Below are 14432 nucleotides of genomic sequence, written 5' to 3'. Positions count from 1 at the left end.
CTACTAAATTTTTTTCCTCAGGGAAGAAGGCAGAATGAGAAACTAGACAGGCTTATAGGACTTCAAAAGACCCCCGGAATGTGGCCCCAGGTGCACGTGGGACCTGTTATGGCTTTTGGACTTCACCGCACTCCCTGGAATGACGGACCACTGACATTTGGACCCTCGGAGGCCTGAGAGATAGTGATGGACTCGGGAGGAAGAGCCCCATGTACCTTCTGTTGGGGTGCCGTGGTTTTTAGATAGGCTCAGTCCTTGGCGTGCGAATTTCTCACACTCACTCTTAGCTGAGTCACTCCTGAGTAATTAGCGGATGGCTCTGTTGGCAGGGTTGTATGCTTTCCTTTTGCTGCTCCGCTGACAGCACCGAGCTAATAATAATCCCCGCCCCTTGTATGTATGCAGTAGTACCCTACTTGTACTTTTACAAGCACTTTCACTTTTTTTAAATGGGGCCTCCTAGTAATTCCATGATACCGGCATTCTTGTCTCCACTGGGTAAACTGAGGTTCAGAGAAATAAACTGACTTGCTTAAGACACGACAGTCATTAAGCAACAAAACTGGTGTTCAGAACAAACTCATGAAGCTCATCATGGTGTTTATTTTTCAGTTGCATTGATTAGAAAAATTTTTAATGAACACGTAGTAAAACTGACTTTTCCAGTGTACAGTTTTATGAGTTATAACCCACACATGGATTCGTGTGTCCACCACAGTCAGGGTAGAGGACAGGCCCATCACCCCTGAAACTTCATCTGCTGCTCCTTGTAATGAGACCCTGCCCCACCTCTAATCTGTGGCATCCCCTGATCTGTGCTCTACTTGTTGTCCGCCACTATAGTTTTGACTTTTCCAGAATGTTCTATATATGGAATCATAATATATGTACCCTTTTGAAAGTGACTTCTTTCACTCAGCACATTGATTTTGAGATCCATCCGTGTTGCTAAGTACATCAATAGTTTGATTTTTTTTTTAATTGATGAGATTCCCGTTGTATAGACACACCACAGTCTGTGAATCCATTTACTGGCTGAAGGACATTTGGGTTGTTCCCAGCTCTGTGATTATGAATAGAGCTGCTGTGAACACCTGTTTATAATGTTTTCGTGAACGTAAGTTTTCATTTCTTGGGGGTACATACCTGGCGGTGGGATGACCGGGTTATATGGTCAGTGTATGTGTCACCGCCAGGCTGTTTTCCAAAGGGCCGTACCATTTGCAGTCCCACCAGCACTACGTACGGGCTCTGGTGGCTTCCTTTCCTTATTAGCACTTGGCATCATGCGTGTTTACTTTGACTCCATTTCGTAGGTGTGTGGTAGTATCCTATCATGGTTTTAATGGTGAATGGCATGGAACATCTTTTCATGTACTTATTTGCCTTTAAACTTTCTGTTCAGGTCTTTTTTATTCTTTTAAAGAGTTGCTAGAGAATTCCCCCCTGGCCTAGAATATTATCTGTTTTGGGAAATGTTGCCCGTGCACTTGAGAAGTATGGGTATTATGTTGCTTTGAGGTGGAGTGTTCGCTAAGTGTCAGTTAGAGCCAGTGGGCAAGGTCTTGTTCCTTTATTCTGTATCCTTTTGGATTGTGCGTCTGTTTGTCCTGTCAATTACTGAGGTAGGTCATCATCTGGTGAATTTTTAAGTTCAGTTTTTCTTTTCTAAAGTTTCTCTTGGTTCTTCTTTGTATCTGTTTCTTTTGATTTTGTCTTTTCATTTGTTTCAAGTATGTTCACCCTTATTTCTCAGAACATGTTTAAAATCTTTTTCTGATAAGAGTGTCATCTCGAGGTTGTTGTCGAGGGTTTATTTTTCCTCACAGGTTGGCATTTTCCTGGTTCTTCCTCTGCCAAATTAATTATGATTATGTTATGGGCATCTCAAATACAACATTGTGAGATGCTGGGGTCTTGTTTGAATCCCGAGGAGAATACTGCTATTTTTGTGTTCGTGGGGGGCGGCCCACGCACCATCCCTGTGTGCCTTCTGGGGCCTGTGCTGCTCTTCTGGTGGCAGCGAGTTTGTGCTGCTCTCTGGATCAATCCCCTGTGTGCTGCCCGTGTTCCTGCCTGGAGCTCAGACACCAGAGCTCAGGGCCGATCCCTCGTGCTCAGCTCCACGGTGAGCCCAGGCAGGCCACGCACCACTTCATCAGACTGCTCTCGTTTCCTTTTCGTAATGTCCCCAGCACTTGCCAGGGGCCTCCCTTCCCCACCTGCCCGCAGCCGAGCCCAGGCTTGAGTTTCCCTTTTGTGTGTCTGCAGGTGTGACTAACTGGCCAGAGGACAAAGAGGGACATAAAATAATGGGGACTGGTCCTTGGTTATGGGACCTCAGTCCCTTGGGTCAGAGAGGTGGCTTCCCACCCTCAGGGAATGAGCCATGCAGCCACACCTGCCGTCATGGCGCTGTTGTCCTGTGATACTGACCAAGGCTGGGCTGGGAGAAAAGGGAGAGGGAAAAAAAAAGAAAATCCCAGAGGATTCTCTCCCCTGGTACCCCTTCTTGGCACCCTTTCCCACTGCCGGACCAGGAAGAGAGGGCTTCCCTTGGCGCTCTGCCTGTCGGTACCCAGTGGGCACCTCCGAGCTCTAGGCTGCCTTTCAGTTCGGCGGGATGGGAGGGCAATCGAGAAACCGATTTCAGGTCTCCTACCCCAACCCCCCTTCTCCAGTCTGCTTTCCAAGTCCTACCGTAGCCTCCATGCATTCTACCTGTCATTTCCAGTTGCATTCAGGAGGAGAGATGGGTCGATTCTTTGCGCTTACTCCATCTTATCCAGAATAGGAACGCATCACTTTTTAAAAACACCAGTTCGTGTCACTCATCTGCTTCTGACTCTAGAAATAGTGTCCATCATGCTTAGAATAAAATCTGAGCTTTTGTCACGGCTTTTCCTCTGCCCTCTCACTACCTGGCAAAGTTGTGTTAACTTTGCACCCCTGTCCTCTTTGCTAGTTTTGCTCCTAGGTTACAATACACCGTGCTGAAGATTTTGGTGTTAGCTGCATTCTCTGGAAAGTGCTCCTCCAAGACCTGCACACGATTGCCATCTTCACGTGGGTCTCAAATGAAATGTCGCCTCACCAGACAGGCCCTCCTTGGCTGTCACATCTGAAGTCAGCTTTTAGCCTTGTTTGTGATTTCAGGAGATACACTTAATTTTTAAAAAATATTCGCATCACACGTCTCGTTCCCTTCCTCAGATCCCAGCCCGCTTTTTACACCAGCCGTCTCGGTGACAACCAGATTCCCTATGCAGGGGAATCCAGCAGCACCTCACCTCAGCTGGGTAGTAGCTTTCGATGTCTAGAATATTCTAAATGGCTTTCCTGAAACTCCAGCCTGGGTACCGCTCTGCACAGTACATGCATGAAGTATGAGAACATTCACCCCTTTGGGGGACGGCTGGAGCAGTGCGGGCAGGAACTGGCCGAGCAGTAATGGCCTGTTCTTTGTGTCCTGTGGCTTCTCAGAGGGACCAGTGGGATCGAGCCCTGGCCGCCCCAGGTGACCAGCTCAGAGACACCTTCCCTGCCGGACGCTGCATCACGCTGCCACTGCTCTTGGCATCACCTCCCCAGGCACGAGCTCTGCAGGAGCCCTGGTCTCTCATTTGAGAAATCTTTCCCTCGTTCCCTTTCAAGGTCATATGCTGTTCACCTGTATTTTCCCCTGAAGGATTTTAAATAGGCTTTTTTATATTTATTTACTCATTCAATCGATTTGAAATGTTCACGGTGTGAGGTAGGGATATCGTTTCCTGTCTGTCTCCATAACCACTGGTGCCAGTACTATTTATTGAACCATCGCGTCAATCAACACTGCCACCTCAGTCAAATATCCTGTCCCCATATTTTATGGATCTGCTTCTGTTTCTCTTTCACTCATGTACTTACCGGCCACTGGCCCCAGCACCACTGCCTTCATTATTACAGCTTCGTAACAGTTCTTGGTATCTGGTTGGCCAAATCCCTTCCATTGTTTTGCATGTTCTTGGCCCTTTGCTCTTATATATAAATTTTAGAATTATATATTGTGTCAAGTATTGTGGCCAAAACCAAAACCCTGTTGGGATTTTTTTTTGAGGTACATTGAATTTATATAAAATTGGAAAGAAGTGACTTCTTTAACAATATTAAATTTTCTAATAATAGAAAACTTGAACATAAGACATTTATACGTTTATTCATCTTCTTTAATATCATTCCATAAAACTTCAGAATTTTCTCCATAAACATCCTTCATACATTTTGTCAGATTTGTTTCTACGTGCATTGCTGTTATAAATGTATCTTCTTAAAATTATTTTAAATTCTTCTTAAATTCTTTAATTGTTTTTAGTTGCTGTGTAGGAATGTTATTGGTTTTTTGTGTGTGGGTGTGTGTTTTAATCCTCTGTTCAGCAAACTTCTCAAACCCATTTTTCCTCATCTTACAAAATATGGCAAAATTAAAAAAATTTTTTTTAACTCCCCTCATCTTTCTCAGCCCTCTCCCCTCACAAGAGTGTGATTTCCATAGGAGCAGATCCTGTTTTTCTTTTTCACTTCCATACCCAAGTGCCTAGGACAGTACCTGGCTGACAGCAGGTATGTTTGTTAGATGGGTTCATTAACACAATTCCCAATTCTTGTCAGAGGAAGTAGCGCATGCCGACTGTGTTGAGATGGCTCCACACACTCTTCTGTTTCTTTCTGAGTCTACTTTCCACCTGGCAGCCTCCCCTGTACTCCCAACTGTACTCTAGGTTCTTCCCTGCTCCTGGGCCTTTGCCCCCTCTGCTCCCCCAAACCAGGCAGATGGATCTGTCCTTCAAAGTCTTGCTCCAATCTAGTTCTTCCGAGAAGCTTTCTGGGCTTCCCTATACTTAGAAAGATGGATCCAGAAACAGAAAACCAAAACAAAAAGCAAGCAAGACTTAAAGTAAACTGTATGCATAAATGGAGCATAAAACTTAGAGGAAAATCCGAGTGATGGAAAGTTACACATTATGGTGGGCACTACTGCATTTTGGGGAAGGGAATTCATTGATGAGCAAAAGCTAGAAAGCAAAGATCCACCAACATCTCATAATGTCAGCAAGTAGAAGGAGCAGAAGAAACACTGGACCAAGCGCCCCCACACTCAGACAGTGAGTCAGAAAACCCAGGACACAGAAAGCACGTGTGTTGGGTCGTCCATTCCTGTGCTGTTTTCTGACGGCTGTATTCCGGGAGTGGAAACCATGGATATTTGAACCTTTCCTTCCCTGCTTTTAAAAATCACTTCCACTTTCCTCCTCTGATAAATGTTTTATGAATTCCCTTTTCTGATGAAAGATTTCGCTGTGATTAAAGATTTCATGAAGTTATGACAAAGGCAGAATAGATCATTCTTGAAAGCTCATTTTTCTATGAGCCGAGTGGAGAGGCCTCTTGCAGGCAGCTGTCAGAGCTAATGAATATTTTCCAAGTGCTGAACCTCTGGGGAACGACACTCCCACCCAAAGAATTCGGTGCGAGCCTGTTCTCCCAACATGTTGGACAGCGTTTAACAGTTGTGTACAACAAAAGCTCTAAAGCTGCTTCTTTACCTTCCTCCCTGGAGAGCAGTTTCCACGTACACATTCTGAAAAACTGATTTCATAGATGCCCCATGCCGTTGATGCTGTCGGTGTGCATGTGTGCACGTATGCATGTGTGTGCATGCATGTGTACGTGTGTGCAAGTGTGTGTGCATGTGTGTATGTGTGTGTGTGCGTGTGCATGTGCATGCATGTGTACGTGTGTGCATGCATGTGTGCATGTGTGTGCATGTATGTGTATGTGTGTGTACGTGTGAATGTGTATGCGTGTGTGCATGCATGTGTATGTGTGTATGTGTGCGTGCATGTGTGTGCATGTATGTATGTGTATGAGTGTGTATGTGTGCGTGCATGTGTGTATGTGTATACGTGTGCATATGTGTGCATGCATGTGTGTGTGCACACTCATGGACAGGTCACTGCACCCCTCTCCACCTCACTTTCATTCTATGGAAAGAACAGAGAACACGGTTTGGATTTGGAATATGTTTCCATCTATAAAAACGGGAGGATTTTGAGTTCTAAGTCTTGAGTGGCATCTCCCTGACATTTTCATCGTCTTGTGAGCCTCCCGTTCCTCCCCCGTAAATGGGACCAGGAAGGACAGCTCCTGGCACTATGGTGACGACATGGCAGTGCGGGCAGCTGTCTCCCGTGAGTGTCTGCCCTCCCCACCCTTTCCGTTCATACCCAGCGAAGCCCTGTGTCCACTTGAGGAAATACTTTGGAGGATTCAGGTAGCCTTGGCAGGGTCCCGTTTTGAAGTCACACTGTGCTGAAAATGACCCAGAGCACAAACCCTTTCTGAGTCTGTTTTCCCTAGGACCTATGAGAAACCAGTTTCCCTGCTCCTCCAGGGAGGAGAATGGTTTCCTGCCTCTGTTGCTCCTCCAGGATCTGCTCCTATCATGGGTACGGCCGTCCCCTTTAGATCAGCAAACACTGTTGCTTACCTGTCGTGTGCCAGCTGTGATACGTGGCATTTGGGGCACTGCCTGAGTTTTAGGCAAACGTTCAACTGTGACAGAGACCCAACAAAGGGTGGCTAACACCAGTGAAGTGTGTGTGGTTGGTCTTTTGTTTTGTGTTTAGCTAATGAGTCGAGAGGGCAGGCGTCAGAGTGGGGCTGCTTCATTTCCTAGCCGTCATCCCTGTGCGCGCCTGTCTCTGCTCCGCCATCCACAGCTTGTGGCGTTTGTCCTCATGGGCTCCGAATGGTTGCTGAGCCTCTCAGCATCCCGCTTATCTCTAGGGAGGAAGGAGAGGGAACCAGGGAGGCTGAAGGGCGAGCACCTTCTCTCCATGTCGCGTCGTCTTACTTGGGATGGAAAGTCTCCTGACTATTCTTACTGGCTATGACTCTGTTCCCTGGACCTGCCTTCTGCACCCTCTGTAGTGGAGAAAACAGAGGAGAGGAGGTTTCAGATGGGGGGTGAGTGAGAACCCCCAGTGTCTTCCGTGGTTGTAAAGAGGTGTAAGGTATGTAAGGACTCAGGTAGACATATGCACGTACAACTGGTACACCTGTCCGGGGAGCAGGCCCAGCACCTTGCTTGGACCTGTCAGAATCTAGGAAATATTTGCTGATGGATTGTGACTCAGACGTGGCATCTATGGAATGATCCTGTGGCCAGGTGTCTTCCTGCTGGTTGCCTTACTCATGTGTCAGGTATCGTACTCGTCACACGTGTGAGGCTCGGAGACTCGACTTACCTTTATAAGGTTACTTGGTTTGTAAGGAGCGCAGCAGGGTTGTGATGTGGGATCCCAGGACCAAGGAGGACCTCCAATTCCGTGTTTTAGAGTTCACGGTTTTGTTCAGAATGAGTCTCAGTGAACTTTTCTGTTCAGGGGCATGTGACAGTTTTGGTTCATCTCACTGTGACATCCTCCAGAAGTGGGAAATGTCCGGGGAAGGGTGAGAGGAAGAACTCTCGTCTTTGGCTGTCCGAGACACTGAGCTTCCCTTTGTCTTTCCGACAGTACCCGGCAATGCCACCTGCTCCTGGATGTCTTCAACTCCACGGAGCACGAGCTGATAGTCAGCGCCCGGAGCAATGAAGAACTCATCCTGCATGCCAGCGAGTGCCAGCGGTGAGTGTCCCCACGTCCCCAGGTGCCTGTCAGAACGTACTGAGTGTCTGCTCACCTTCTTTTTGTGATGGAGCGATTCTTAACCCTGTGCCCAAATGCCTAGCATGGAATCCAGGTACCAAATGTACACACTTGCATCCCCAGCGGGTTAGTAAACACTAAGAAATCCCCTAACTCTTCTTCATAACGTCAAACAAAACAAAACACGAAAGCGCTTTCCGTGTGAGGTTTGGGAAGTGACCGGGTGAAGAAGTGAAGCTGTTTCCTGCATATTCTCAGCTCTAACCCATCGTGCTCACCAGATAATTAAGGTTCACGCTCCGTGGCTGCCCAGGGACAGAAAGTGAGGTGACACTGGCACTGGGGGGGGCTCTCGGAGGCCCAGCCCTGTCTGGGAACCTTGCAGCAACCCCTGGAGGCTGACGCGGCCCTGGGGCTGCATCGCTGGGTCTGCCAGGACCAGGCGCTGCCCCCGGGGAACTTGTTTTGGGGAACTGGGGCAGAATTCAGGGTGTCTGGGACTTTGTGGCACAAATGAGCTTGAGTAGCGTCTGTGAGTATTTGTCACACGTTGTGCTGCTTCCTCCAATAACAACTTCAGGTTGTAAATCTTAGGGATTTTCTCAAGCAAGGTTATCGTCCCCATCTGACGGACAGCTCAGTGGGTCTTCGGGTGGGAGTGGGTATCTCGGGATGGCGGGGGGTTGCTGTGGACTGTCAGTGTCGGGGGGCCGAGGGGGTGAACTGGGCTGCACCAGACCTCAGAGGACCTTGACTGCCAGGTACAAGGAAATTGTCTGCAGTGCAGTTCCGGTGAGGGGTTTGTGGAAGGGTTTGAGTTGCCTGTGGGCTCCCCATCTTCACCTGGAGGCTAAGTGGCACCTTCTCTGCTGCTTTGAAGTCCTCCTGGGAGAGCCTTGGTTCTCAGAGTGTGGACCCTGGCCAGCAGCAACCCGTCACCTGGGAACTTGCTAGAAATGCTCATTCTTGGGACCCACCGCAGACTTCCTCTGGGGCAGGGCCTGGGCAGTGTGTAGGGTAACGAGCTCTCCCGATGCTTCTGACGTGCATAGAAGTTCGAGAACGCTTGTGTGAGAGAAGGGCAGAGGGCACGGCCGGCACGTGCCCCGTCTCATCCCCAGGGCCGCCTCATACCTGGGCCTCCTTCACGTGCAGTTTGGTAGAAGGTCTTGTCTTGGGCAGCCCTTGATTTCGTCTATTAACAGGCGCCAGATCAAGGGGAGGTTTGGTTCTGATGAGTTTTGCACAGTCAGGGCCACTGTGCCCTAGGAGCCATTTGAAGCAAAATCACCACTGAGCCAGGTGTGTGGTGGAGAGGGAGGGTAGGTGGACCTGGGGAACCGGCGCAGGTGGCCTCTTCAGAGTTCCAGCCCCTGGGGGCTGGGCAGGCAGGGCCGGGGTCAGAGGCAGGCTGCCTGGCGCAGGACAAGCTCTGCAAGCTGGCTCACTTCCTGTCCTGCACGGCTCTGGTGCCCTCTCAACCCCTCCGCTCATCTGTAAGGTGGCTGCTTGTACGGACACGGGGGACATGGACAGAGCGTTCAGGACGGTGGGACGGGGACGTTTTCCTTCCCTATGGTAATGCTGTGGGGGACCCAGAGTCCTATCTGGCTGGTGTCACAGGAGGAATCCTGAACTCAAGCCAGCCTGAGTGGAATGACTTAATGACTTCATCGCTGTGAGCTTTAGTGTCTGCTCCTGCACGGTGGGGACCTTAGCACCCACCTCTCGGGCTATCATGAGGTTTAAGTGAAACAGTGTGGCTCCGAGCGTCCAGGGTGGGCACTCAGCAAATGGCGGGTCTCCTCTGCTGGTCCTGCAGCTGCTGGCACAGGTGGGTGCTGAGTTTCGTGTCACTGGGTGTTCAGGTAGAACATGTGCAGCCACGTGGCAGAGACGACCTCTGAGGTGCCTGTCCTTCGTGGGAGATGTACGTCTGAGCCCTTGCGAGTCTAAGACCCTAAAACACTACTGGCGTTTTATACTGTGTATTGCCTGTTACCTGTCTGCATTGAGATGCCCCTGTTTTCCAACCCCCATGTCATAACTTCCCTCTCGGGTCAGGTCTGCACTGGGTCCACCTCTGGACACTCAAGTGCTGAGAAAAATCGGTTCACATGGGCGTGTCATAGCTGCCGTGGACCTTTCCTTCCTGTGGAGACATTGGCCCTAAAGAGATAGCTCTTATCCTGTTTGTCCCTGACGGTCGGAGCCATTCCTCCCTCTCCCCTCAGCCCCGGGGAGGCTGTAGGTGGAGGTGGGGGTGCAGACCTGCGGCATCTCAGTGCTGCCCCAGGTGGGGAGGCTTTCGGGGGGTTGTGCCTGAGCTGCAGCGGGGGAAAATTTCGGCTTTGATCTTTCCTCCTCTGCCTCATCCACAAGCATTTTGGTAACAGAACATGTAATTCCGTTTCTTGGCATATTCCATTGTGTTTTGTAGCAGTTCTTCAGGCACGGAGGTTTCCATTCCTTCTGTTGCCCAGGGCTCTGGCCTCAGACCTGAGTGAGGTAACAGCAAATGCCTCGTCCAGTGCTTTAGGGACCAGTTGATTGGGGTGAGGCATGGCCAGGGCCGTGGCATATGATGGCACCCACAGTTTGTACCTTGGGGTAAGCTGTACCTGGCCCGGGAGTCTGAAATGCTGCCCACGTTCTGCCTGGGAGCTCTGTCAGGGCCTTGGCAGCGTGGCACACAATGCCAGCCTGTGATGGGCCTGCCTGGGGGAGTGGCACTGCAGCGTGTCCCCCGGAAGGACACGTTGTTCTGATGCACGGAAGGGCATGGCCCGTGCTCCCAGGAGCCTTGGGTGCATCCTTCTAAGATGTCGTGCTTTTCATCACCTTCATGTAACGTATCTCATTCTGCCGGGAAAACTTTGTAGGAGGAAGCACACGTTTTGTTCCACGCAGAGACACCTCCTTGGTTCTGTTTTGGGCTCACCCCACAGAAGTGAGTTTCTGTCCCCTTTGATGTACTTCCTCCAAGGCTCCCCCAGGTTTTGGTGGTGGTCTGAGGGCATGGGGATAGGGTAGCCATAGGGCCTATTCTTTTATACTAGAGATTTTAAATACATAACTGGTCCCTTAGCATTCGTTCATACTTCATTTATTCAGTGTTTGTGGAATGCATATCATCTTGCCAGGCAGGCTTGGTGCTGGCGAAACAGCTGAGGACAGACACAGGGCTTTATGCACAGAGCCAGGCTCACAGCGGACCACCCACCCATGGCCTGTGATTTGGTGTGGGGAGTGTGAGGGCAGGGGCTCTTCCCCTAACCAGCCGTGGGGGGAGCTGGGGACAGCTTCTCTGTGGAAGTGACCTTCAAGAGAGACTTGAAGGCCAAGGGCAGGCTCGGCGGGGGGTGCTCAGGCAGAGGGAGCTGCCTGTGCCAGGCCGGAGGAGGGCGGAGAGGAGGCTGGAGGTTGTTCAGAGTTGGAGCCGAGAGGGTGGAGAGGAGAGTCCAGGGTGAGGCTGGAGGGGCCGCAGGGCCTGTGAGCCCAGGGTCTGTGTCTGGAGAGGAAGGGATGGGCAGGAGGGTGTCAGGTTGGCCTGTCAGGAAGTGTGTGAGACAGTGCTGAGAGCCGAGGGTAGGTCACAGCAGCTGGGCCAGGGTGCCCTCTGGTACAGAGAGAAGAGGCTGGATGCGAGACACTCGGGAGGGAGGGAGGGAGGGAGACTGGGCAGGATCGAGCAGGAGGTGAGATGTGCTCTGAAGGAAATAGAGAGACTGGCCGGAGAGGAGGTGAGGAGAAGGAGAGGGGAGGAGAGGAGGTGAGAAGAGCAGGGGAAGAGGTGAGGGGAGGAGGGGAGGCGGTGGAGGAGCCATGAGGACGGCGGCACTCAGGCCGATGTGTGTGGAAGGTATTTCAGACTGCACTCAGCGCCAGGAAGGCGCCGCAGGGTTTGGATCAGAAGGCCTGACGTCCCCTGACGTCATTGAGGGGCCAGCTGGTAGGCCCAGGAACGGGGTTTCACCCCCAGGTCTTTGTGGCCCTAAAGACTGGACGCTTTCCTTACATCTGACGCTTCCAGAGGCTTCTGACTGTCCTGCCGCCACTGGAGGTGGCACCTCCTGAAGTGGGCTTTGAGGGTGTTCGCCAAGGTCGGCTTCCCCGCCTTTCTCCCGGGTTCCCTGGTGGGTGTGGCTCCCCGTGGCCCCCAGGTGTTCAGGAACGTTCGGAGGAATGGGCCTCAGGCCCCGTGATCCCCTCTCCCTCCACGTTTGCATGTTCTGCCGTGAGATGTTAAGGTTTTCGTGAAAATGAACATACCTACTGCAAAGCCGTTTGATAATATAGATCAAAGAGCCTTGAAAGCTTTTGAGCCAGTGAGTACTTCCCTCTTGGGAAGCTCTCCTAATGAAAAAATATCTAAACTAGAGGCTGGGTATTGAACACAGGATGTTTATGTCTTTGTTATTTATGGAAATTGCGGGAACAACCAAAATGTCGGACAACAGGGCATGATTAGGAAATTGCGGTACATTTGTGTAATTGACTGTTATGCAGCTATCAGAAATTACGTTTTAGAGTTTATAATGCCGTGCTCAGTTGTCACAGTGAGGAGACAGTGCAGCCAGCAGACAGTCAGGAGAGACGGGTCCCCTACACAGAAGGGAAGGAAGCGCCCTCGCGGACGCAGCCACACCGAGCGGCCGTCCCCTCACAGGGCCCAGGTGGCTTGGCCCGCGAGGCCTGGACGACCTGGAATCGCACATCCGTCTGAACCCCGGTCGTGGTAGCAGGGCCCCGGCTCTGTGTCTGCCTGTCCAGCACCAGCCTGGGCGTTTGCGGGGGCTGCCTGAGGCTGGGAGAGTCCGCAGTTCCTTTCTCAGGATCATGCCCGAGACCCGGCACCACGTCCAGGCTGATGTTAGGCTGACCTCACGGTTATCCTGCAACGTGGATAAAGGTCCACTACTTAACATGTGGCAAAGGTGGGATGTCAACAGGCGTTTATAATCTGATGCATAAAAATCCCCTCCCGTGAGCACCCCGTGCGTGTGTACCTGTGACTGGAAGGAAATGCAGCACAGGGTTCCCAGTGAGAGGCTCACGGGTGGTTTTTCCTTCTTTGTTGTGTTGCAATGCGCGTCTAGTGTTATCCTTTGGGATACACACAAGTCATTGTTTAAGCCCTCACCACACTCTGTGACCAAGTGCTTGTTGGTTCTCAAAATGCCATCGTGTTCGTTCATCCCATTTTTATTGTTTCATGTGTGCATTTGGGTTTGCTCGCTTTCTGTCCACCCAGAATCCCATGTATCTCCTGGGGACACGGGAGCTTCGTATTCATTTGGGGCAGATTTGAGCTTGACACTTGGACATCTCATTCCTTCTCCTGATGCCATCCTGGGCACCCCCAGTGCCCACTGCTCTGCCAGGGCCCCAATGCTGAGCACGTGGACGTCCCTGGGCTATGGCGTCACTGAGATCCACTGCCTGCTCCCAACCCCCAGAGAACATCAAGCTCGTTTAGAAAAGCAGCTTTCCCTTCAGGGGAGCCTGCAGTTACGAAATTATTGCAGCCACCCAAGTAGCCTTTAGGCTTCACGTGTTCCCTCTCACCAGGGATGGGGTCTTTTCTTGCGTGAGTTTGCTCAGCCACCCAACCACCTCCAGCGTCCCATAGCAGGCGGGTGTTACTGGGTAACCCTGTGCCAGGTGCTGTCGGCATGTCAGTCGGCCCTGCCCTGCAAAGCCTGCAGTCTGGAGGAGACAAGACACGTCACAGGTAGTAGAGCGGGTGGTACCTGCAAACAGCTGTGGCTGACTCTGGTGGTCGGAGAGGAGAGCCGTGGATTCCCCTGGGTGTGGGGAGTCATGTGAGCTCATGGAGCTGTTGGAGCGTGGACTTGTGAAATGGCAGGGTGTCAGCATGCTGACGTAATGGGGAAACATTAAGAGAAGGCACTGAGGTTAAAACAAATGGTATTGCAAAGACATACGCGCGCTGGCTGAGGAAGTGTGAGGTTTATTGTCATGGCGATGGGTTGTGGGACATGGGAGCTGTGAGGTCCTGGCAGGACCACCCGCCCCTCCCTTGCCGTCTTGGTTGCCTTCTTCATGCCTATTCTGTGGGCCTCCCTGCCCACCTGGGGCTTCTTTCATTCTCTCCTCTTTGGTCTGCGGGAGTTGTGGCTGCCATGGGCCTGTTCTGGACCCAACTCAGTGTGTCCTTTCAGCTCATGCCCTCACCACCGACTGACTCGAGTCTGCAGTCCGTCGGCCGCTGCCTGACATGCAGGAGCTTTTCGTTTGTAGAGCTGCTCCTGTAGGGCTGTGGATAGAGCTGGAAAATTCACAAAAATGTCTGGTACCTTTGAGAATAGACAGTGGGTCAGTGTGATCACAACACAGGGACTTTCAAGGGATGAATAGCAGGCAGCTGGACATGTCGTCCGAACAGTGCGCAGGCCCTCGAGGGCCAGGCTGCCTGTTCTGCAGGCGGGCCAACCCAAGAGATGCAGAGCCACCCGCCGTCGCATCCAGCCACGACTCTGCTCCTGCAGTCTGCCGGAGAAGCAGGTAGCTGGCCCCTGGGCCCCGACTGAGCTGCTCCGAGATGTACCCGATGCCAGGTCTTCCTTGCCAGGACCTCGACGCCCATCTCTCCCTGCCCTTCCCCCTTCTCTCTCCCCCCCTCTCTCCCAGCACACACGTACCAGGCACTGAAAGGCACATCACATTATCACAGGACACAACTGCGGTGCAGGTGTCGTCATCCCGTTTATTACTAAGGAA

General features: G+C 51.4%; 1 protein-coding gene across 1 annotated transcript in view; it reads left to right on the top strand.

The window, feature by feature from the left end:
- TRAPPC9 (trafficking protein particle complex subunit 9) overlaps window positions 1–14432 on the top strand; it is a 338019-nt gene that overhangs the window by 214759 nt on the left and 108828 nt on the right. Inside the window, exon 19 of the mRNA XM_033126534.1 lies at window positions 7557–7667. Within this exon, the coding sequence (XP_032982425.1) occupies window positions 7557–7667 (111 nt within the window). The remainder of the gene's footprint in view (window positions 1–7556; window positions 7668–14432) is intronic.

This window comes from Rhinolophus ferrumequinum, chromosome 14, assembly GCF_004115265.2.
Source record: "Rhinolophus ferrumequinum isolate MPI-CBG mRhiFer1 chromosome 14, mRhiFer1_v1.p, whole genome shotgun sequence".
NCBI lineage: Eukaryota > Metazoa > Chordata > Mammalia > Chiroptera > Rhinolophidae > Rhinolophus > Rhinolophus ferrumequinum.
This window is presented reverse-complemented; position numbering and strand designations above follow the sequence as displayed.